General features: G+C 52.9%; 1 protein-coding gene across 15 annotated transcripts; it reads left to right on the top strand.

Annotated features, from left to right (window-relative positions):
- The first annotated feature begins 5280 nt into the window (after window positions 1-5280).
- On the top strand, window positions 5281-22348 carry RNF44 (ring finger protein 44). 15 transcript variants are annotated; one of them, XM_082621516.1, is made up of 12 exons: window positions 5284-5370; window positions 6248-6421; window positions 16876-17027; window positions 17236-17425; window positions 17605-17772; window positions 18177-18353; window positions 18458-18619; window positions 18702-18826; window positions 19143-19230; window positions 19319-19440; window positions 19577-19676; window positions 19880-22348. In XM_082621516.1, exons 3-12 carry the CDS (start codon window positions 16921-16923, stop codon window positions 19940-19942), a joined length of 1302 nt encoding a protein of 433 aa, XP_082477642.1. In that variant the 5' UTR covers window positions 5284-5370; window positions 6248-6421; window positions 16876-16920; the 3' UTR covers window positions 19943-22348. The 15 variants fall into 15 exon arrangements, with proteins under 15 accessions (XP_082477645.1, XP_082477642.1, XP_082477639.1 ...); XM_082621508.1 differs by lacking the exon at window positions 5284-5370 and adding an exon at window positions 5431-5511; XM_082621517.1 differs by lacking the exon at window positions 5284-5370 and adding an exon at window positions 5534-5689.
- Window positions 22349-25354: the final 3006 nt, after the last annotated feature.

Here is a 25354-nt window from a genome sequence, read left to right on the forward strand (position 1 = left end):
AGTAATTATTTAATGGATACAGACTTTCAGTTTTGCAAGATGAAATAAGTTCTGGAGACAGATGGCAGAGATGTTTGCACAGCAATATGAGTGTACTTAATACCACTGAACTGTACATTTGAAAATGGTTAAGATGGTAAACTTTATGTTATATATTTTACCACTATTTTTTAAAATTAGAAAAATTATGTGCTACAACAAGCTTAAAAAGTGAAGAAACCTGGATGAAAGGAAAACAAATGAGAAAAACGAGGAAAATTTAAGCCTGAGTAGAGTCCATAACATATTTAAATATTTGCCTTGAAGTTCTCGATAAATGTCAGAGGTGGGCCATGAATTGGGTTCTGAGCTTCCCAGCAGGCAAGGCAAAGAGGGAAACAGGATCTGGGATCCTTTAAGTTCAGCATCCTTGCAACAGAGACCGGGGGTGGAAGAGAGAGAGAGGAATCGCGAGCCAGGATCTGGGAGCTATGGTGCAATTCCTAATACCTAAGGGGTGTTTCCTCTTGTGTGTCTCCAAGGAAAGGATGCTACAGGAGGTTGGATGGCACTTGACATGGCTATTATAACGTAGCTGTCAAGAGATCAGGTTCAGGGTCGGGTCTGGGTTCAATTGTAGTGAGGCAAGTTACAGAATCTCTCTAAGCCTCAATTTCCTCATCTGTAAATTATGGGTTATGTATGAAACCTACCTCAGAAGGTGGTGGTAAGGATAAATGAAGTCATGCACTTAAAGTCCCGAGCACAGTGACTAACACAGAGTGAAGGCTCATGGAATATTAGCTTTGTAGAGGTGTGGTGGGATCACTGGTGGCTTAACTGCTAGGCGGAGAGGTAGGCAACACTGCCCAAAGCTCCAGGCTCCAGGCCCACCGCAGACCAAGGGAGCTAGCCTGGTCTCTCTGCCCAGGACCGGGTAGGGCAGACCCCAACCTAAGGCCCTGCTCTCCCTCCCTGCTCTGACCGCTGGGGCCAACAGCTCTGGATCACTGCTCCAACGCCCACAGAGCATGTCCTGGCCTGCCCAGACCTTTGATCAGTGTGTGGATGAGCCAGGTGTGGCCAGATGGTGCCATAACCATCTCAAGGGGCACGTGTCTGCCTGCCACAGGGCGGCCTGAAAAGCTCACTGGGCTCTGGGCTGTGATGATCCAGGTCTGAGTCACAGATCCAGACCCAGAGTCAGTTTTGGGTACTGGCAGACATCCAGGCACACAGTAGGGCTAAGAGGCCAGAATGTGGACTCAGATGACGTGGGTCCTAATCATCTCCCTACCGCTTACCCACTGGGAACTTGGGCAAGGGAGTTCATCTCCCTGACCCTCAAAGTCCTCATCTGTAAAATGGGCACAACAGCAAAAACCAACTCATAGGTTTGTTATAAAGATGAAGCAGGTAACATGGTAAAGCACCAGCACAGGGCAAGTGATAAAGAGGTGCGCACCTGAGGTAGCAATTCAGACACACATCAGGGATCCTTCGTAGCCACTGTCTCAGGGGTGTGGTTTTTTAAAGTTTTGATCAGAAAAACTTCTCCGTTGCTTGTCTTTGCTGGCAACCTACTGTGTGCACTCACTATGTGCTCAGAAATTGACCAAGCTGAAATCAAGTCCTCACTTGCCCTCTGACCAGCTGTATGATGTCCGACAAGTCACTCACCTCTGAGCTGCCACTTCTTCATCAGCAACATGGAGACACCACCCCTCCCCCACAGCGTGCAGCTTCAGAGGTGACCTGGAGAGCCTGGGCTGAGTGTGGCTCTTTTTTTGTGCATGTGTCTGATCCCTCCTCAACCTTCCAGTCATCCCTCCCTGTTGCACACGGCTCTGCAGAGTAAAAGTTTCTTTCATCGCTCTGTCTTACAGCTGAGGGACCAGCCCAAGAGGAGCCCCTTGGTGTCAGAGACTCACAACCTCCCACCTTAGAAAGAACTTGGGGACCTATAAGACCAACTCCTCACCTCCCCCCAGACCACTGAGCCCCTTCCCAGGGCACACAGTCCCTCTAAAGAACCCCTTCCAAGGGGCTGTTCTACCATGGCTTGCACACCTCCAGTGATGGGGAGCTCACCTCATCCCACGACCTCCAGTCCATGGTCACAACTGTATTTGTTTTATTGAGTTGAGAGCTGCCCGGCCACTTCCACGGGGCTGGACTTTCGGGAGCACCAGGCCCCACTTCCCCACTCTGCTCTGGGACAACTCCCCCAGGGCCTTCCCTCGGGCTTTTCCCATCACTCCCCACCACCACCATCCCAGGCCTGCGTTGCGGCCAGGCAGACCTGGGTTCCCATTCCAGCTCTGTCCCTTCCTGGCTGTGTGCCCTAGGGCAAACCACTCTCCACTTCTGAGCCTCAGTTTCCACATCAGGAAAATAGGGGGAAGTGAAATAACATGTGCTTGTTTTCTGTCAGTTCAATTCGTGGAGCTCTGAGATGGAACAGGCCTCTGAGCCCTCTAGAAATGCAACCTGGTGTCACACGGCCCTCCTGGGGCCACCTGCCACTTCTGTGTCCATTCAACAGACAGGGGCTTACTGCTCACCTTGGCCAGGCACTGTGCTTGGCGGTGGGCACTGGTGGGGTGGGGATGAGCATCCCTGACCCCACTGAGGGAGACTGTATGAGAGCAGAGTAGGCCAGGCCAAGAGAAAGGAAAGGGAAGCCCAGGCAGATGGAACAGGGTGTCCAAACCCCACTGTGGAAAGAACTGGGCCCTCAGGGGAACTGAAAGACCAAGGTGGCTGGAACTCAGGGGTCATTTGTTCAAAGGATTGGGTTTCAAAAACTACTGTACATTCATACAATGAATTACTAGCCAGCAAGTTAAAAAACAAACACAACAAAACAAAAACAAAAAACCAAAAAACTTACCTGTGCTCATTGCAGTATTATTCACAATAGCCAAGACTTGAAAACAACCTAAGTGTCCAGCAATGGATGAATGGATAAAGAAACTGTGAGATATATATATACATATATATATATGTATATATATATATATACATATGTATATGTATATATATATATATGTATATATATATACATATATATGTATATATATACACACACACAATGGAATATTATTCGGCCATAAAAAATAAAGAAATCTTGCCATTTGTGACCATATGGATGGTCCTGGAGGGCACCTTGCTGAGTGACATAAGCCAGATAAAGAAAGACAAGCACTGCATGATCTCACTTATGTGTAGACCTTTTTTTTTTTTAAAGTCAAATACATAGAAACAGGTTGTAGAATGGTGTTCACCAGGAGCTGTGGGCTGTGGGAAACTGGGAGGTGTTGCTCAAAAGACACAAACTTTCAGTTATAAGATGAGTAAGTTCTGGGGATCTAATGTACAGCCAGGTGACTATAGTTAACAGTACTGTATCTACCTTTTTTTCTTAAATAAATTTATTTATTTTTATTTATTTATTTTTGGCTGTGTTTGGTCTTCGTTGCTGTATGCGGGCTTTCTCTAGTTGTGGCAAGCGGGGGGCACTCTTCACCATGGTGCATGGGCTTCTCATTGCGGTGGCCTCTCTTGTTGTGGAGCACCAGCTCTAGGCACACAGGCTTCAGTAGTTGTGGCACATGAGCTTAGTCGTTCCATGGCATGTGGGATCTTCATGGACCAGGTCTCAAACCCGTATCCCCTGCATTGTCAGGTGGATTCTCAACCTCTGGGCCACCAGGGAAGCCCTGGATCTATCTTATACTTGAAAGTCGCTATGAGAGTAGACCTTTAATGTTCTCACTAAAACAACAACAAAATGGCAACTGTGTAGGTGAAGGATGTGTTAACTAACCTTATCTTGAGAAACATTTTGCAATACATACATGTATCAAATAATATTGTACACCTTAAACTTACGCAATGTTATATGTCACTTAGATCTCAATAAAGCTGGGGGCAAAAAAAGGACAGACTACTGATACACACCACAGGCTGGATCTCAAAAAACATGATGCAGAATGAAAGAAGGCAGTATTTATACAGTCAGCCATGCCATTGACATGAAGTTCTAAACATGAAAAACAAATCTATAGTGATAGGAAACAGATCGATAGTTATGACTGGAGTAAATTGACTCGAAGGGGGTGAGAGGAAACTTTCTGGAGTGATGAAAAATTTCTAGATCTTGATTGGATTTTAGTTATACAGAGGTATACATTTATGAAGAATGCACTAAGCTATACATGTAAGATTTGTTTATTTTACTGTAGAGTTACAAAGTATACCCTAAATTAGGCTTTAATGTAGTTCTGATTTAAAAAGAAAAAAACACAAACACAAACAAACAAATAAACTTGTTTGTTAAGGGATGAACCAGAGTGGGGTAGAAAGCAGGCTCTGAATGTCCCGCCTGAGCAGAAATCCTGAGCCCTGTTGCTTCCTAGCAAAATCCCTTAGCTGGCTATGTCTCGGTTTCAAATCTATAAAACAGGGACAATAATAATATTCCCTCACTGGGTTGCTGGACTTTATGGACCAACTAAGTTAATTCATTTTAAGCACTTAGAATATTGTTTGGCACGTGGGAAGAGCTCAACAAATGCAAGCTTTAAAAAACAAATCGGCCCTCTGCAGAGGTGCCAAGTCCTGGGCTGAGAAAAGGGGGCCTCCTGAGGACAGCCTCTGAGAGGTGAGGACTTCAGGGACTACAACTCCCGGAACGACCCAGCCAGAGCGGGGCGCGCTGGAAGTTGTAGTCCTCGCCGGCTAACTATACCCAAGGATGCAGGCGGCGGGGATCCCCTCTGGGAATGGGGATGCCCGGCCTGAGCAGGTATCAGTCACGCTCTGGTCCAGGCTAGCTCTAGCCATGGGCATACGCTTTCTCTTATCACTAGTCTCCCTACCGCCCAAAGGCGGTATCATCGCTCACATTTCACAGACGAAGAAACTGAAGCTCAGAGAACGACACAAAAGGAGGAACCAAGAACTGCTGAACCCATAGTCTTTGCTCTTTGTATATCGATCCTTGACACACACACACACACACACACACACACACACGCACACCCCCCACACACAATTCCGAGGCTGAGGGACGGGAACAAACTGTCCGCAAAGGGAAGGTTCTTTGAACGACCACGGAGTCGTATTATCTTTCCTATTTAGTCACTCGCCAAGGGCACACAGTAGTAAGGGGTCGGCTGGGAGGCCAGGCCCTGGACTCTTTGCCCTTGCGCGCCCTTTGTCGCCGGACACTGAGTGGGCGCGGCCGAAACACGCTCCTCCTCCTCCCACCCTCCGCTCCCGCGCGTTTGGTGCAGTCCAGGTACTTCCATACACGCGCGGGAGGGAGGGTGAAGCTGCGTAGCCGGCGTGGAACCCGCGCGCGCGTGCGCGCGCCCGGGCAAAGAGGTTCGTGGACGGTTCAACTGCCTGGGGCCAGAGGGGGGGCCGCGGCAGGCGGCGCGAACCGCAGCTGGACCGGAACCCCCGGCTGCAGCGGGAGCGACGCGCCGGCCTCCCGGTGGGGGTGGAGCCCCGCCGCGGCCCCAGGTAACGCCCGGCCTGGACCCTGCGCGTTGCGCCCCAGGCGCGGGGCCAGAGAGACGGAGCGATAGGGGGCGGCCGCGGGCTGGCAGTGTAGCACAGGGACTTCCAGCGAGGCCGCTGCCTGCGTCCTCAGGGCCGGAGCTCGCTGTCCCGGGACCCGGAGCCAGAGCTGCTCCACCCGGTAGGTCTAAGAGCCCCAGTACGGGGAGGCCCTGGGAACTACGAGTCCCAGCGTGCCCTGCGCCCCACTCATGCCCCGATCGCAACCCCTGGCGAGTGTCGGCTTCGGCTGGGCCCCAGGCGTCCGGGACAGAGCTGCAGTCCTTTGGCCTCTTCTCGGCTGTCCCAGACACTTTACCAGCGCTCCTTGTCCCAGCCGCTGGGGATCCAGAGCGACCCGAGCCCTGCCCTGGGGCGGCTGCGGGTCCGGTGAACAGACCGCCGCGCGCCAGCGGCTTGGTTACTGCTTTGAGGGCGTAGGAAGGCGGGGGCTCCAGAGGGTCTGTGTCTTGTCCAAGGTCACACACCTTCTGTTGCCTGAGGGCTATTAAGCCCGAGTCGAGATGGTGTCGGGGGCAGGAAGGCGACGTGGGTGTAGGAAACTGGCCTTGGATAGAGGGAAAATGGGGAATTTGGCTGGACTCATCTCTCCCTGGGTCTACCAGGCACCCCCACTCTTACAGCCCCCGATTTTCATCACCGGATGATGTGGTGACGGTACCTGCTCCTTCCTCTGCAGACCCTGCGGGTTCCAGTGGTGAGAGCTACAGCGGGGAGGTAGTCAGAAAGGGGAGCCCCTCCCAACGCCCTACCCTCAAAGCTCACACATTCAAGCGCAGACCCAGGCCCAGAAAGCCAGGCAGGTACCGCCGAAGATGCACACACAAGTGAGAGCCACTGTTGACTCATTGAGGTAGGTATAATCACCCCCATTTTACACCTGGACAAACTGTGAGCCTCATAGAGGTGGTGACTTCCTCAAGGTCACCAAGCTGATAAAAGGCAGAGCCAGGGTCCAAGCCTTGGTGGGCTGGCTTCAGAGGCTCTGTATTTAACCATCAGTGTATGCCTGCCCCCTCAGTAGCCTCTAGGAGATGAACAGCAGTGCTACACACACTAAGTGCTCAGTAAATGTCATCGGTCACTAGTGTTGTCATCATCCTGCTTTTACAGATGAGACTGAGGAAGAGTGAGACCACATAAGTGACCAAGTCTCAAAGCTGGAGCCAGAGTGCTGCAGCCCTGAACCCAGACCTGGGAAGACCTTTTACAGACACTCTGCCCTCCCCCATATGCACAAACAGCCTCTGCTTTTTAGGGGAGACAAAGCTTGGGGCTCAGGTGTGTTCAGGCCTGCCCTGAGCAGAGAGGACTTGGCAGGGGGCCTGTCAACCCCCAGCCTGGAGTGTGAGGCTCAAGTCTGATGACCTGGGGTAGCAGGGAGGTCTGTGTCCTGAGCTGGCTTTACCAGGCTGTGTTGTGTGTCCCTGGATGGTCCCTCAATCTCTGTGTTCTGCCAGCTCCACTTGGGAAGGCCCTGCATCTGGAGGAGAGTTTGAGGGGTCTTAGAATAAAGGAGTGGAGTACTTTCTGATCCTGATGGTGGGAAGGAGGCAGCCAGCTGTCCAGGTCTTAGGTAGGCAGATGGAGCAGGGGAGGGCCCCAGCAGGAACCCATGACCCTGCCTTCTTCCTGCCTGCACAGAATCCCTCCCATCTCCTGCAGAGAAGGCCTGGGAGTGGAAGCTGGATTGTAGCATCCAGTACTTTGCACTCGAGGGACCAGGATTCAAATCCCTCTCTGCCACTCTTCCACTCTGGGATCTGGAGAGTCTCTTGCCCCAGGACATCTGTGCTTTTGATTATTGAGCAACACTTGGGGACCCTGTGTTGGCATTTGCGTTGCATGCACCAAACTTAATGTTCGTTTAAAATGTGATCCCAGGTTTGCCCCTTGATGGCTGTGTGACGGTGGGTGAATCATATCCTCTCTTGCCCAAGCTTCTTGGAGCAAACACTGGTACCTAGCTCTTAGGTCATTGGGAGGACCAATGAGATGATCAGGGTAGGACTTGCCCAGATCATGCAGAAGACTCTAGAACCCTGATTTCTCCACAGAGCTTCGAGGCAGATGCCTGGGCAAGAGTGAACCACCCCCACCTGGGCCACACTTCTGGGATCTGTGGCAAGGGGAGTCATTTCCTTAGCCACTTTCCTCATCTGTGTAAGGTGAAAGTAACAGAACCTGCCTTCAAGGGAGTGGGGGTGGGGTGATAAGAATGGGGCACAGAGTAGGTATGCAGGCCCTTGGGCCCACGTTGGGGTTCCAAAGCACAAGACTTGTCAGTGAACCTGAGAGGAAAGTCCAGACTTCTGGCTTCTCTGGGAAATCTGGTAAAATTGAGCCTCCTTCCCTCTTGCTCCAGAGTGATTCTGCATGCACCCAGCAAGGTTTTTCAGAGGGAGATGTGTTATTGGCCTCCGGTCCTGGGGGGAGCCCAGAGGTCTGTGGGAATTTACTGAGGGCCTCCCAGGGGCGTAAACCAGAGGGTCATGCATGAGAGAATGCAGGGCAAGGATTTCCTGGCCCTGAAGCATCAGGGGCAAGGAAGGGCAATACAGAGTCCCTTCCTTGAGCATCCAAGGAAGTGTGAGCCAGGCCCTGCTGCGGATAGAGGGAGCAGTCCCATGGAGATACCTTCTGCCATCCTGATGTGGTGTGATAACAGTCATGCCGTATATTGAAGAAGCCAGGAGATGGTCAGGAGAGGCTCCGAGGAGGCAGCCTTTGAGCTGAGCCCCAAAGGTTGAGCAGGGTTTGGCCAGAGGTGAGTAGGGGTGTTGAGGACATTTTAGACTGAGAGAATGGCACAGTCAGAGGCTTGGTGGCTTCAAAGGAGTAACTGGATTGTGGAGTAGTTACTGGAGTCGCTTTCTGAGGGTGGGGAGTGGTAAAGGATTTTCACATTGTGGCCTCAGGCAAGTCACTTCACCTCCTTGAGCCTCAGATCCTCAACCATAAAATGAGACTGGTTACCCCTGTGGTGTCTGCCTCTCAGTGAAGGCTGAATGTCAGTGCAGTTAAAAATGCTGAATCCTCTTCCACCAGGAGGAGATTCTTTATTTATTTATTTATCTTTGGCTGCGTTGGGTCTTCGCTGCTGCGCACGGGCTTTCTCTAGTTGCAGTGAGCGGGGGCTACTTTTCGTTGCAGTGCGCGGGCTTCTCGTTGCAGTGGCTTCTCTTGTTGCAGAGCACAGGCTCTAGGCGCGCCGGCTTTGGTAGTTGTGGCACGCAGGCTCAGTAGTTGTGGCGCACGGGCTGTAGAGCACAGGCTCAGTAGTTGTGGCGCACGGGCTTCGTTGCTCCACGGCATGTGGGATCTTCCCGGACCAGGGCTTGAACCCGTGTCCCCTGCTTTGGCAGGTGGATTCTTAACCACTGTGCCACCAGGGAAGCCCAGGAGGAGATTATTGAGTGAGACACGAAGCAATCATGACAGGGTTGTGTGCAAATTAAATGGCATGAAGTGAAGGTCAGGGTGTATCTAGGCCTGAGTTCAGAGACAGAGGAGTTCAGTACAAGCTAGAGGCTAGAGACTTCCCAGCTTCCTATAAGAGGTGAAATGGGAGCGGAGCCTCAAGGGACAAAGAGGAATAGATTGGTAGAAAGGAAGAGAGAGGGCATCTCAGGCAGGGAAGGCCAGAGGGAGCACTGCCATGGTCGTGGGAGAGAGGCTGGGGAGAGGTGAGCCTGAAAAGTTTGGTAAGGGGGGCTTCCCTGGTGGCACAGTGGTTGAGAGTCCGCCTGCCGATGCAGGGGACGTGGGTTCGTGCCCCGGTCCGGGAAGATCCCACATGCCGCGGAGCAGCTGGGCCGAGCCATGGTCACTGAGCCTGCGCGTCCGGAGCCTGCGCGTCCGGAGCCTGTGCTCCGCAACGGGAGAGGCCACAGCAGTGAGAGGCCCGTGTACCGCAAAAAAAAAAAAAAAAAAACAACTTTGGTAAGGGAAGCTTGTCTTGTTAAACACAGCCCTGAAAGCCAGGCATTAGGGAGCCATTGCAGGTTCTATCCCTACACAGGCAAGCAGGGGGGTGGTCTTAACAATGTAGGCACTTTGAATGTGGGAAGGATTTTCTGATTGCTCTTACAGAGTGAGAAAAATAAAAGGTTGGAAGGGATTTAGGAGAAGGGAGAGTTGCTGATAAGGAGATGGTTAGAGAAACGCAACCCCATTTATTCTCATGCACACGTAGTTTAACTATGATGGATAGAGTTTGGCATTCCAGGTAACATCGGTAGCACTGCATCATGAATTTGATCTTCTGTCCTTAGAGATATGCAAACAGCGAGTGGGTACCATTTTCAGTCATTGTGTTGCTGGCCGCCATCCACATTGTGGTGTCAGATTGTTGCTGGTCTAAACAACACTTGGATAAGCATGTCTGTTCTCCAGCTTCCTTCTGGATTGTTTCCACTGGATACCCTTTCCAAAGGGGGATTTCTGACTCTAAAGGAACACAAGTTTTTTATGGCTTAAAATATTTAAAACATGCTCTTTCACAGTAACTTTCTTTAGAATTTTCAGTAGGTTATACTGTATAGAGTTTTGTTTTGTTTTGTTTTGTTTTTAAGGAGCAAATGTACAAAAGCGTGTACAATAAACAGTCTATCCTGACCCAGTGCTCCTCCAGCTCCCGCTGAGGACAGTTATTAATCAGTCTCCTGTATATCCTTCCAGAAATATTCTATATACAGACACTGTATATATCCAATTTTTAAAAACATTGATACTGTTATACTCTGTTCAGAATCTTTCTTTCAGTTTTTAAATTTTGGATTATGAAATATACCAAAGAAGCATAGAAAATCACACACACACCCCCAGCAACCCCACCACACAGGCTTAACAAATGTTTAACATTTTGTGCTGGTATCTTGTTTAGGGCTGTGCTGGAGGTAGCCCTATGTCAGTGCAGCTGCATACAGAGGAGTCCAGTTATTGATTATATGCATAATTTATTTGACCTGTTCTCAGCTCCCAGCTTTTTTTTTTTTTTTTTTTTTGCTATCGATGCAGAGATAATACCCCACTTTGTATAATGTCTGCCTGGGGAGGCATCGAGGCAAAGGGGAACGACGCTCGGCTTTGGCTTGGGTTCAAGTATCTGCTCGGCGCTCTTCCTCGCTGTGTAACCTGGAGTGAATGACACCCCTCTTGATTCTCGCTACCCATCTGTAAAATGGGCAGGTTGTAGTAATCCGTCTCATAATTGCTAGGAGGAGTACAGTAGAAAACTAAAGACTTCATTAGGTTTAGTTCCCCAATCCCCCTAAGCAGGGAGCTCTCCAAGGCCTCGCCTAGAGTAATTAGAGCGCGGGACGACTGCTGCTCCAGCTTCAAACTGTTCCCCGCCCTTTTCCCTGGCCACGCTGGGGGCGGGGTGGTTAAATGTCTCTGTAACGTCAACGCGAGCCGAGCCAATCCTCCTTCCCGACAAGCGTTAGCTTATTTGCATGGGTTGCCCATTATTGGCTCGTTGGGCAATCCAGCCCCTCCCAACTTTTTAAAGCCACCGCGCAGTATAAACAAGGAGATGCGAGGCGGCCAGGCCATGATGTCATCGCGGCGCAGTAGCTTTCGGGGCTGACGTCATCTCCGGGGAGGTTGCCGGCCCAGGGCTGTTAGAGCCTTCCTAACCACTCGGACTGGCTTAAGAGCCACTCCTTCCCCGTCGAAGGTCAGGTCCATTGCACTTGTGTCCCAGGCGCCGTCCCGAGGAGGGGACCATGACACAGTAAGTCCGGGCTGCGGCTCTCCCGGCGGGACCCACTTCTCTGGCGGGGAAACTGAGCCTCAGAAGCATGAGTGATTTGTGAGTTTGCATAGCAAGTTAGAGTTACAGCCAATTTGTCTTGCTTACCGCGGGGTCTCCCATCTTTAGGTCAGACCATGTGGCCCCGCCCCTTTCCTCTGATGGCTGCGGGCACTTTAAGTGAGGAGGTGGGGGCGAGAGGAGGTTTTAAAAAAAAAATCTGCTTTTCAAGATGGCGGCCCACTAATCACGTGCCGAGTCTCGGCGAATGATTGGCTCTTGGCGCCCCCGAGGGGCGGAACTCTTAGCAAGGGGCGGGGCCCTCGAGGGGAGCAGCAGGCTACTGTTTGCCGGAACCTCCCGGCGCGCCCCCGCGAGCCCCCCTCCCGCCCGGCGCGCGACCCCGCTGTTTCGAATGTTGTGAATCAAATGTGGGGTTTGTTACATTCCGCTGCCGCCGCGGACAGTTCTTAAAGGGCCAGTCGCCGGCAGCTGCGCAAACCCGGCCGCGTCCTGCGCCGCCTCCCGCTCCCCGAGGGCCTGGGCCGAGAGACTGACCGCGCGTGGGCATCGCGAGGCAGACGCCCGGCGAACGGACAACAAAGAAAGAGGGGCCCGGAAGGAGCCGGACTGCCCCCGGACCGGGGGGGTGGGGAAGGGAGCACATTGTTCCTCAGGGCGGGGGCTCTTAAAGGGTCCAGGCAGCACACTCCCACCCCCCCGCCCCCTGCCCAGCTTGGCCGTCCTAGATCGGGAACAAAGGAGTCAACGTGTGGCCAGGCGGCCGAAGGTGAGTCGGGGCCAGAGCCCCCAGCTCCCGATTTCCGCATCCCTGTAACTCCTGCCCCCCCTTCCCCTGGGACTGAGGGCTGTGATCTAGCTGGCTCTGCAGGAGTTAATTACGGGCAGTCCGGAGGGGGGACGGCGAGGCCTCTAGAATCCGGGACCCCTCCCCACCCCCAGCGCCCCCAAGGCCAGGCCGAGGCTCCCTTCTCCAGAGGCAGAGCGCTGCGGTTGGAGAGGAAGGAGCCGCCCCCTCCCCCTGCCGCCGCCACTTCCTTTGTTGTTGCTTTTGTCTCACGCCGAGCACATGGTCCGGGATCCTCGGCTCTTAAAGTCACAGCGCTCTGGCCCGGACGCCGCAGTATGGCCTCCAGCCCCCGATGTCCCTCCGAGCCCGGCACAAAGGAGTGAGAGGGGGACGAGGGAGGCCCCTCTCTGGGCGAGTATCTGTACCGCGTCCTCCCCACCCCCGTCCCCAGTCCCAGGGAGGGATGGCTGAGGAAGCTCCCCGAACCCCGCAACCTGCTCCTGGCCCACATTGAGGAGGGGCCTGCTCCTCAGGGACACTGGTTTCCTCCCCCAGTAATGTGACCACCTGGTTTTTTGCGTCTTGCCTCTTGTGGCTTTATTTGGGAGCTCTGGGAAGGAGAGATTTCCACTCCCATTTTACAGTTGTGGCAACTGAGGCTCACAGAAGGGAAGATTTCCTTGACCAAGGTCACCCAGGGAGTCTGGGCTGGCCAGCAACTCTTAGCTCGCAGCCTGGTGGTCCTGCTCTCAGCTGCCTCCAGGCACCACAGTTGGGGAGCTCTGCTTTGCCCACCAGTCAGTGCTGGGTCCAACCCGCCTCTTTTTTGAGGGGTGAGAGGGGGGCTTCTCAGCCTCCCTGAGTCTGCTCCTGTTCTCGGGGCCTGACTTGGCTTATCTGCAAAACAGTCCCTGTACCTGCAAACAGCCCCCAGGCCCAAATGATATGTCAGGGTCTCCCTAGACCAGGATGGGGATAGGAAGTAGGGAGTTGGCTGCCTCCTGGGGGAGGGGGTGGATGCAAGGTGCAGCCCCTGCTTCTGGGCAAGATTGGATTTAGGGGCCCTCAAGACCCTTTTACGGAGACCTCACTGAGAGCCCAGCGCAGAGGAGGTGTGGTGAAAGGCAGAGCAGTTAGGTGGTGGCCTTGTTGTTTGACCTTGAGCAAGTTGCTGCTCCAGCTCTGGGCCTTACTTGCTTCTTTCCACAATAGGTCTAGTCAGGATGCCTGAAAGAGAAAGATCTCCTGATCTCCTTTAGGGCCTGCAGTAGAGAATTGGCATTAGGTAATTCTTGAGGTTACCGATGGTAATGAGAGTCAGGGGTTGAGGAAATCTGGGCCTAGGGGGCCAGCCAGGACTAATTCTGTCCTTCTTTGGCTTTGTGGTCTGCAGCAAGTTAGTTTCTTTCTCCTGGTCTCAGTTTCCTCAACTGTGAAGTGGGTGACTTCCCCATGGCCCATCTCTGTCTCCAGTCAAGAACCAGGGTCCCCTCCCTTGCCAGCTGGGAGGGGATATTCCCTGAGGGAGGCATGTTTCCCAGCTGCCTCCTGCAGAGCTTAAAATAGCATCTTTAAGCTGCTTGGGGGGGGTGAGAGTGAAGGTCAGCCTGTCATATTTTCTGATAGTGATCATTCACACCTAAGCTTTACAAATCACTGCAGCGGCCTTTGAGCAGTCCTGGGAGGTGATTATTGGGCTATTCCCATTTTACAGATGAATAAACTGAGGCTCAGAGCGGGGAGGCGATGTGCCCAATCCTCAGCCAAGACTCTGGCCAGAGGTCAGGGTATTGTGTGTAAGAATGCAAGGGTCAACACTGTCATCTTTAGCACCATCAGTCACAGCTAGAGGCCTTCTGTCTGGTGGTTGGGTTTCTCGGCTCCTTGCCACTTCCTTTCCTGAGGTGTGGGTGTCCTTGAAGAGGCTGGCCAGAGCATATTCCCATGGGGCCTAGGCCTCTGTGATTCTGCACCCCTGAGCCTTGACACTGCCCGGACTTCAGCAAGACAGCCTGGCACAAGAGGAGCAGTTGAGGGCTTCCTTGGTGGCGCAGTGGTTGAGAGTCCGCCTGCTGACGCAGGGGACACGGGTTCGTGCCCCGGTCCAGGAAGATCCCACATGCCGCGGAGCGGCTGGGCCTGTGAGCCATGGCCGCTGAGCCTGTGTGTCCGGAGCCTGTGCTCCGCAACAGGAGAGGCCACAACAGTGAGAGGCCCACGTACCGCAAAAAAAAAAAAAAAAAGAGGAGCAGTTGAGACCACTGCCACGTCCCAGTGCACTCACAGCTCCAACTGACTGGCCTTGGACCTCACCTCTCTGAGCCTCAGCATGCATACTTCTGAGGGTTGCTATGAGGACATATCAGGATGGCACATGGGAAGTATTGTAGTTCTTGTTAATACTCCTCATAGGCAGGACTGTGGGCTCCCAGGATCTCTGAGGTTAGTTAGAACAGAGGTTCTCAAGCACCTGCCTGTGCTGTAGAAACTGCTGGGGAATTTAGTAGAAATCTAGGTGCCCTTGTTCCCCAACCCTCCAAAGATTCTGATCCAAAAATCTGGGGTGGGTCAGGAGTCTGTTGTTTCAGTTATTTAGGGGTTTCCTCTGAGTCTCTTTTGGCCTTTGTTTGCTCGGCTGGATTATCAGCAGGAGTCAAGGAGGCTGTGTGTGTACACATGAGTGTAAGGATATGCACTTGGCCCACGCTGGGGACTCACGACCCCAGTCACCTGTGGTGGGCAGGCCAGGAACGGGCCTGGGGTGGTCTGGAGAGAAAACTCATGCCCAGAGTGAGGTGGGTCAAGCAGAAATGAGGGCCCAGTGGGACCAGATTTTCTGCTTCCTTCCTCCCCACCCCGACACACAACACACTGAAAGGACAGATTTTTTTATGTCCCAGTTTTTAATCATTGGCACTAACTTCACTGCTGCTAGACATGGCCTTAGACCTATGTAATTGGCTCTCCAGTGTGCATTTACCACATCAGGCCTGCCCTGTGCTGGACACAAGCTGGTCACTGGGCCCTGCCCACCCCTCTGCCAAGTGCTGGAGCCCAGGTTGGGTGGGAGAAATGTGAATTTCAGCTCTACTGTGGCTGTGGCCTTGGCCCTGTGCTGTCTTATGAGGTGAAGAGCCTCCCTTTCAGGCTCATCTGGAAAGTCAGGGCCCATGCACGTAAAGCCCAGCACAGAGGAAAGGAACAAGGTGTTGAGGGGACAGTACACCGGTTCCCTAGCTGTGTTAGCAGGGAGGTGACACTTAAAGCTGGGTACGAAGGAAGCATAGGAGTTTTGTTAGATGGAGGCAGGGTTCCCTGTGGCAGGAACAGCCAAAGGCTGGTGCTGTTGGATGCGCCCTTCAGCACTGCAGGGTCTGACAGGTTCCAGAGTTTTCCCTGCCAGGGCCTCATTCCAACCTCTGGAGTTAATGAATGGTCCCCCCAACTTCCCCCACCTGGACCCTAGCTCCTGCCCCGCCCCATTCTCACTCAACTTCCTCCCTTAGGTTTAGGTTCTTGCTTCCTCTTTTTTTCTCAGCAAGCCCCACCTCCCACTTGGGGGCTGTGTTGGGTCAGGTTTGCATGCACTCCCCCCACACACAAAGGGCCTGGCTGCACGCCAGACCCACCAGTTCACCAGAGGTTGACTTCCTTAATCGCGTCCTGCCAGAACCCTTGAGCTGGACCCCTTCCCATCAGCATCAGTGTGCAGCAAGAGGCTGGTAGTCAGCCCACCTCTCGGCTTTGACACTTATTGTGAGGCCTTGGGCAAGTCCTTTCGTCTCTGAGCCTCAGTTTTCTCTTCTGCAAAATGAAGCTAACAGTACCTTACTTGAAGAGTAGGTGAAGTCCCATTTGGGTAGGCACTGTGGGAACAGATTATGGGAAGAAAGTATACAGTCAGCCCTCTCTATCCATGGGTTCCACATCCATGGATGTAACCAATTGCAGATTTAAAATACTTAGGGAAAAAAATTCCATAAAGTTGCAAAAAGCAAAACTTGAATTTGTCACTTACATAGCATTTACATCATATTTACATAGCATTTACATTGTATTAGGTATCATAAGTAATGTAGAAATGATTTAAAGTCCATGGGAGGATGTGTGTAGATTATATGCAAATATTATACCATTTTATATAAGGGACTTAAGCATCCTCGGATTTCGGTATCGTGGGGGTCCTAGAACCAATCCCTCGTCGATACTGAGGAACGACTGTACTGACTTGGCTTGGACTGGGAACCCCGAGGGCAAGAACCAAGTCAGACCCTCTCGCCTGTTACTAGTGGAAGGAGAACGAGGCCCCAGGCCTGTTTGCAATCCATCTTGAGCCAACCAGACAGAAGGGAGGAAGCTGGAGTCCCCTCAGGAGCCCCAGTTACCTAGAGGTCAGAGTTGTAGATCCCCACGCCAGGACAGGTTTTCCTGGAGACCCCACCCTGCGGGAACCTTACCAGAGCCCCCTGGCCTGGAAGCATGCCGGCCAGCCCTCTGAACTTACCCTGAGGCGGACCCTGATCTCATTTCACAGAGCAGGAAACTAAGGCCTGGACTCCCTGCAGGCCAAGCCTGAACCCTAGTGCCAGAGCGCAGCACTGCCTGGGGAGCCCAGGGTGTGGTGGGCATCAGTGGCCTCTGGAGCCAGGCTGCAGAGGTTTGATTCTGTCTCCCCGACCCCTAATGGAGCAAGGGACTGGACTTCTCTGTACCTTAGTTCCTTTGTCGGTTTGCTTCCTAGGGTTGTGAGCCCTGGCCCAGCCCCTCCACCCCTCTGCCTCCCCTGATGCAGCCATGGGCTCTGGCAGTGACTAGGTGGCCGCCCTCTGCCCCTGTGGGTCAGCGGCGATTCTCTGCAGGACCCAGCAGCAGCCCAGGCCAGCTCTGGGGAAGGTAGGAGGGAACCTCCCAGTCCTGTGGAGCCCGGAGCCCCTGGTACTGGAGCTTTCAGCCTGGGCTGGGGCACAGGGGCCAGGGGTGGTAGGGCACAGGGCCCTGAGCTGTCTTCCTTCCCCAGTGGGTAGTGACCTTGGCTTCTCTCCATGCTCTGTGAATGAGCGGCCCCCGTCAGTGCTACTGGGGCTTCCTCTCTGTGGTGCAGCCCTGGCCGTGAGGGCCCCCTGGCCAGCCCACCTACCCAGGATGAGCGCTTACCCTCCCAGCAGCCGCCGACCCGACCAGCATACCTCCCCGTAGAGGAGCGCCGAGCCTCGGCTCCTGCCGGCGGGAGCCCCCGAATGCTGCACCCAGCCTCCCAGCAGAGCCCGTTCATGGTTGATCTCCACGAGCAGGTAAGCAGAACCCCCCACGCCCACACCCCGCTGCCCCTGGCCTCTGGCGAGCCGGTCTGAGGAGCAGAGGGAGCAAGCCCTGACCTCACCTTCACCAGAGCTGGCCCGGCAGGACTTTGCTTCTCACCTGGGGGCAGCCGAGTGGCCTCCCTACAGTTCCTGGGTCTCTCCTCCTGCAGGTGCACCAGGGACCTGTCCCTCTGTCCTACACAGTCACCACAGTGACGACCCAAGGCTTCCCCTTGCCTACAGGCCAACACATCCCTGGCTGCAGCACCCAGCAGCTCCCAGCATGCTCCGTGATGTTCAGCGGGCAGCACTATCCTCTCTGCTGCCTCCCGCCCCCGGTGAGTGAGCGCCTGGGCCTCCTGCCCTGCCCCCAGCTGAAGGCCCCAGGCACAGGCCAGTGTCGGAACTGAGCTGAGCTTACAGCGCCCATCCAGGCTGTCGGTGTCTGCTCGGCTCCAGGCCACAGCCCCATCCAGAACGGCGTACGTGCGTTCACGTCCAGTGGGAGGGCACTTCAGAGTTCAGGGACCTCCCTGCTCCCAGTGCCTGCTTTATGGTTTGGAGTGGTAACTGTGGGCCTTAAGAGCAAGACGTCCTGCCTCGGAGGCCTAGGCCAGGGATGGATGGTCCAGAGGCCTTTGATTGGGACCGCTAGCTGGGTGGAATGGCCCCTGGCCCAGCCACAAGCAGACCCAGCCCAGAGCCCAGAAGAACATTCTCCAGCCTCTGCCCCCTTTCTCAGCAGCTGATCCAGGCATGTACCATGCAGCAGCTCCCTGTGCCCTATCAGGCCTACCCCCACCTTATCTCCAGTGACCACTATATCCTGCACCCTCCACCGCCAGCCCCACACCCCCAGCCCGCTCATATGGCGCCTCTTGGGCAGTTTGTGTCGCTGCAGACCCAGCACCCACGTATGGTGAGTCTGAGCGATGGGTCTGATGCTAGAGGGGATGGCAAGTGGGGCAGGGAGGTGGGGGCTTCCCTTGTCACTGACTGCTGACCCACCCCTGCTTCTTCCAGCCCCTGCAGCGCCTCGACAGTGACGTGGACCTGCGGGGGGATCAGCACCCCCTGGGGAGCTTCACCTACTCCACCTCTGCCCCGGGCCCAACTCTGTCCCCGTCCGTGCCCCTGCACTACCTGCCCCACGATACCCTGCACCAGGAGCTGTCCTTTGGTGTGGTAAGTGCCACTCCCCATCCAGGATCTAGGGTGACCGGGAGACAGGCCCGTGGCTGACGTGCACCTGGCCCCCCTCTTGCAGCCATATTCCCACATGATGCCCCGGAGACTGAGCACCCAGAGATACCGCCTGCAACAGCCGCTCCCGCCACCACCCCCGCCGCCTCCGCCACCACCGTATTACCCCAGCTTCCTGCCCTACTTCCTGTAAGTACCTGCACATCTGCCCCAGAGCTGTGGCACCCTGTTCTTCTGGGGCCTCTAGTGGTTAGACCCAAACACAGCCCCGTGGGGTCCCGGGGCCTCTCGAGCCACCTAGCATCCCCGCCAAACCATACATGCACACTCACGCTCACCAGCTGGGCTCCCTGCCCTACTGCGACATCTTGGGACAGACACTGGGGTCCCTGGTGTGAACAGTGCAGAGTTCTGGGCTTTGTTTCATGGCGGGAGTTGGGAGCAGCTCTGCGCCCCTTACACCTACTGACCTTGACCCCGGGCCCGCGTACCTATTTCCCCCTAGCTCGATGCTGCCAATGTCACCAACAGCAATGGGGCCCACCATCAGCCTGGATCTTGATGTGGATGACGTGGAGATGGAGAACTATGAGGTCCCGTGGAGCCCTGTCCTGGGAGGTGGGGGCTTGGGGGACTTCCAGCCCTGGCTGCCACTGACCCTCCCCTCCTGCACACGTCCAGGCCCTCCTGAACCTGGCAGAGCGGCTGGGAGACGCCAAGCCTCGCGGCCTCACCAAAGCGGACATCGAGCAGCTTCCATCATACCGCTTTCATCCCGACAGCCACCAGTCAGAGCAGACGCTGTGAGTGCCCTGCGCCCCCTCCCGCCTATCTGTGAGCACAGATGGGGTGCGGTCTTCCCAGGGTAGTGCTTCGTGCTCTGCCGCGAACCTGCCCTCGCCCTCAGTGTGGGGGTGACGCTCTGTGCCCTCCTCCCAGGTGTGTCGTCTGCTTCAGCGACTTCGAGGCACGGCAGCTGCTCCGGGTCCTCCCCTGCAACCACGAGTTCCACACCAAGTGCGTCGACAAGTGGTTGAAGGTAACGTAGCCACGCCCGCTTCCAGGTGTTCCTGGTGTGGTGAGGGAGGAGGGTGGACTGGAGGGCTTCCCTTCGTGTCCTCTTCAGCATCCAGAAGTTCCGGCTCCACTCAGGGAGCCAGGTCCCCACCGGGCAGCGGAACAGCCCCGGATGGGATGGGGGTCCGGTGAGAGTGGAGCCTGATGTGCGGCTGCTCCCCACAGGCCAACCGGACGTGTCCCATTTGTCGGGCTGACGCTTCCGAGGTGCCCAGGGAGGCTGAGTGAGGTCCACAGCCACCCAGGAGAACCCTGCCCAAAGCTCTGGAAACTCCGGGGGCCCGGGAAGGCCGGGGAGGGCGTGGCCCAGGCCTGCCCTGCTGTTCCTGCCTGCATCTCCAGAGCTGGTGCCAGGGTCAGCCCGAGAGAAGCCCCTGCAATAAGCCCTTGCATTTGCCAAGCTCCAAAGACTCCCTCCCCGTTTGCCCACTAGTCTAAAAGACGCCCGCCAGGGAGCGGCCTGAGAGTCCCTAACTCAGTCTCTCTCCTGTTTGCCTTCGGGTCTGTCTCCTTTTCCTGCCGGCACTGGGAGCCAGGGGTTCATTCCCCTCGTGTGCCTGGTGGAGATCCTTGGCCCCGGGATGGGCAAAGGGGGTGCTGTCCTGGGTCGCCTGGTCTCTTGCACTGAAGTGGTGTGCTCTCTGCTCAGGTGGCACTGACAGGCGTGGACAGACAGTGGCAGGAGGCCAGTGGGTTCTCCTGCCTTGACCCCAGACAGACTCAGGCAGCCAGCCCGACCCAGGTTGCTGTGGGGTGGGGCTGGCTCCCTAGAGGACCCTCACCTCGGGCACAACATTCCTGCCCCAAGCCCAGGCTGGAGGGCATCAGAGCCAACCTCCCGAGCAGGTGGGAGGCAGGCCCTGACCCGGGGCGGCATGTATCCTGAGGGGGCCTGGACCAGGCCAGGGAGAGTGATTTCCTGTGTTGCTGGTGGCCGCCCCTGCCTGGCGGTGACAGGGCCCAGACCCATGCCCGATCTCCCCTCTCTGTCGTTTTGCATGAACGTGAGGAGCAGCAGTTTTTGTTTATTCATTTGGCCCGAAATCACGTGTAGGATTTGAGGGTGTGGATTTTTTAAACAATTTCTTTTCTTTTGGTTTAATGGGGGGGGGTGTATAGGGACCAACCAGGACCAGGTGCCCAGGGGCAGGGAATGGTCTGGTGGTGCCGCCTGGTCTGCATGCATGTGTGCGGCTGGGGCGGGGCCGGGCGGCTGGCGGTCATGGGTGGGTTTTGGGGGGGTTGGGGGGGGTCTGTGCTCAGCTGATAACTGCCATGCACTGTACTGCACACGTCCCCAGAGCCTACCGGGACCGTACGCTTTTCAGGGCATTTCTCCCTCTCTAGCCAGGGCCTGCCTGCCACCTGCTTGGGCGTGTCTCCAGGGAAGTCCCAGGGGGACAGGGTCCAAGGAGGGTGTGGACCCCGCCTCCAGGGGCCCCCTCCCAGCCTGAGCCCTGCCCTCCAAGACCTGGAGGAGCCCCCGGAGGGTCTGGCCGAGCTCCCTACCCTCGCCCACCCGGGTCCCATTCCGTTTCTTCCTCACCCCCCGCTGGGGTTGCTGCCCCGAACGAACTGCGTGTGGGGCCGGCACATCCTAGCAGGCAGCCCCTGGCGCCTGCCGCCTCAGGGATGCTCCAACCACCCTCGTTCTTCCGCAGCGGCCCTGGCCCCCCGCCTCCCCCAAGCCCGCCGTGGGGCCCCATCAGCCTGGCCCCGCCCCATGGAGAACCCAGAGTCTTACTGTATATAACTCCAGGTGACATTTCTATATTTATAGCAGTGTTGAAACCCCACCTGTTTTACACAGAGAACTACCCTCTCCGACCCCTTCCCTTCCCCACCCCCCAAAAAAAAGGTTTTCGAAACCCTTAACGGTTCCTGGGGCAGGCGGAAACAGGCTCATGGATGGTGTATTGACTGCAGCAGTGATTCCAACGAGCAGCTATTGGGGGGAAACACAACATTTAAAAAAAAAAAAGTTAAAAAAAAAAGATTTATAAAACAATTATTTAGGATGTTTGTGATTTGCCGACCTTGCTATAGATGCCATGTTACCAATGATTTCCTGTGGTGGGGGCTTGTCATTGTTTACTCTTTTATTTACCAACTTCTGGCCTAGGCATGACAGTGGGTGCTGTCCCCCAGCCCTGGCTGGGCCCAGCGCCTGTGTTCTGTGTTAGAAAGAAAGGTCTTTTATTTATATATATATATATATATATATATATATATATATATATATATATATATATATAAATTACATATATAAATATATGTAATTTGGGGGGCCCTGTTCCTTGCACATTTTACAGTTACCTCATTTTTCCCATGTATGTATTTGAGAAAATGCTAATATATAGAGAAAAAAATGGTTCTTAAAGCTTAAATGTGTGGTTTTCTCCATTCCATTGGATTCACATTGGTTTGTAGCATTTAACATAACTAGTATGTTGTATTATATATGTGTATACTGATTGAAATTTTTAACAGATTTGTACTTTTTTTAAAATGAAACTTGCTAGTTCTGCTTGACCAAGTAGTGCAATCATTATTTTTTTTAATATTGTTGCTGATTTCAGAGGGATATTCACTAATAATAAATGTATGATGTATATCGAGTACTGCCCAAGCTGACTTTGGCCGCCTGTGTTCTCGTCCTTTTGATGGGAAGCACGCGTGGGGGTGTCGATCTGAGGTTGGATAGGGGACAGGGATGAGGGGGGCAGAAAAGATTGTTCTTTGCTGTGGAATCTTGGGGGAAATGATACCTCCTGAAGGAGAGGGATCTACGGGGCCAGTTCAGTGACAACTTGCCCTGGGCCACACTGCTTCACGGGCAAATTAGGATTGTGTTGGCAACCAACAGGATTCCATCTAACTGGTTTGAGGGAAACGGCACTTACCTAGTCTGTCATTTAAGTTCTGGAGGGAGGTTCTGCTTCAGCCTGACCAGATGGGGCTCAGGCGTGTCCTAAGGAACCAGGTCTCTCTTCATCTTACAACTTTGTTCTGCCTGGTGCTTCCTGGTACCTCTAGCTCAGTTTCTTCTAATTTAGCATCATCTCCATGCAAAAACTGTTTTTCCCCCCAGTAATTCTAATAATTCCTGGTCTGGAGTCTTGTCAGACCAACAGGTTGCACGCCCAACCCTGAACTGTGTGCTACCGTTAGGGAGCTAGAACAGCATGACTGGCCCAGCCTGCATTACATACCCACCCACCCATGGGCCCCACTGAACCTACAAGGATTTGAGCCCCTCATCCTCAAGCTCAGTGGGGACGAAGGGCCCGAGAGCCACTAAAGGGGCCAGAGTGGTGATGTGGGTACGTTCCTCTTCTCCATGGTGGCGTGTGGTATGGCAGGGCTGCCCGCTGACTTTGTAGTATGTCAAAGCAGCATGGTCGGGGGCAGGAGACCTGTTGTGCCTGTCTGTGATGCCACTATCTGTGACCTTGGTCAGGGGACTTCTCTTTCAACCTTTGGATCATTGGCAAATTAAGGGTCAGACTCAGCTGAGTAGTTCCCTAAGTGTGTTTCAGAGAAAGTCCTGTGGAACATAATGGCGTTTGTGCAAAAAAGGACTCTGGTAAGATAAGTTCGGGAAATTCCATGTTGAGAGTAACAGCCTATATCACAGGGCTTTTCTGAGCCTTGGCTATGCTGATGTGTGTTGTAAATCTCTAGCAGTGGATACATACTCTGGGCAGCATGTCCTACATTGGGCTTCTTTGGCCACATGCCAGGCCAAGTTGCATTCTCTGGAGCACACTGGGGCATGGTGCACTAGACCAGTGGTAGGAGCTGAGTTCCCAGTCTGAGTGAATTGTCAGATGGGGAAGTCTCTAAGCTTTTTTTCAGTATTTCAAAAAGCCTGTAGGAAAGGAAAATCACAGATCGCATCAATGGATGCAAAAAAATTTTTGGCCAAAATTCAACATTCATTCATGATAAAACTTGACAAGATCATCTATACAAAAACCTGCAGCTAACATCTTCCTTAATGATGTTACAGACTAGGTGCTTACCAGCCCTGAGATCAGGACAGGCAAGGATATCTGCTTTCACCAGTTCTATTCAACATCATACTGGAAGTCCTAGCCAGCACAACAAGGCAAGAAAAAGGAAATGAAATTAGGAATGCAGATTAAAATGGAAGAAATCAAACTAACTCTATTGTAGATGATATGCTGAAGATCTATGTAGAAAATTCCAAGGAATCTACAAATAACTAGAACTAAATGAGTTCGTCAGGTCATAGGATATAAGATCAACATACAAAAATTAATTGTATTATTTCTACATACTAGCAATGAACACATGGAAATGGAAATTAAAAACCTGATGATACTATTTACAATCACTTGAAAGATAAACATGTAAATCTAACAAAACATAAGACTTGTATGTTGAAAACTACAAAACACTGATGAAACAAGCCAAAGACCTACATAGAGAAACATGTCAGGTTTGGATTGGAAGACTCAGCATAGTAAATTGTCATTTCTTCCCAAATTAATCTCTAGGTTTAATGCAATTCCTATTAAAATCCAGCAAAGTTTTGTGGGTTTTTTTGACATATTGCCATGCTTATTTTAAAATTTACATGAAAAGGCAAAAGAAACCAGAGTAGCTAAGACAATTTTTAGAAACAATAAAGTGAGAAGAATCACTCTGCCTGATTGCAATATTTCACTGTAGAGATGCATTAAGACAGTTTATCACGAGAGGGATAGACAAATAGATCAACGGAACAGAATAAAGAACCCAGAAATAGACCCACACAAGTACAAACAACTGATTTTGGAACATTCAATGAAGAATAGTTTTTTTCAACAAATATTACTGGAGTAATTGGATAACCATAAGCAAAAAGAAAAAAATCATAAATTTAAAGGTGAAACATGAAACTAGAAGAAAACAAATGAAAATCTTCACTGGGATCTAGGGCTAGGTGAAGAGTTCTTAAGTATGATACCAAAAACAGTCCATAATGCTCAACATCACTGATCATTAGAGAAATGCAAATCAAAACTACAATGAGGTATTACCTCACTCCAGTCAGAATGGCCATCATCAAAAAATCTACAAACAATAAATGCTGGAGTGGGTGGGGAGAAAGGGAACCCTCTTGCACTGTTGGTGGGGATGTAAATTGATACAGCCGCTATGGAGAACAGTACGGAGGTTCCTTAAAAAACTAAAAATAGAACTACCATACAACCCAGCAATCCCACCACTGGGCATATACCCTGAGAAAACTATAATTCAAAAAAGAGTCATGTACCACAATGTTCATTGCAGCTCTATTTACAATAGCCAGGACATGGAAGCAACCTAAGTGTCCATCGACAGATGAATGGATAAAGAAGATGTGGCACATATATACAGTGGACTATTACTCAGCCATGAAAGAAACGAAATTGAGTTATTTGTAGTGAGGTGGATGGACCTGTAGTCTGTCATACAGAGTGAAGTTAAGTCAGAAAGAGAAAATCAAATACCGTAGGCTAACACATATATATATATGGAATCTAAAAAAAAACCCAACAAAATGGTTCTGAAGAACCTAGGGGCAGGACAGGAATAAAGACGCAGATGTAGAGAATGGACTTGAGGACACGGGAGGGGGAAGGGTAAGCT

The sequence above is a fragment of the Mesoplodon mirus genome (assembly GCF_964341445.2).
Source record: "Mesoplodon mirus genome assembly, chromosome: 5".
Taxonomy (NCBI): domain Eukaryota; kingdom Metazoa; phylum Chordata; class Mammalia; order Artiodactyla; family Ziphiidae; genus Mesoplodon; species Mesoplodon mirus.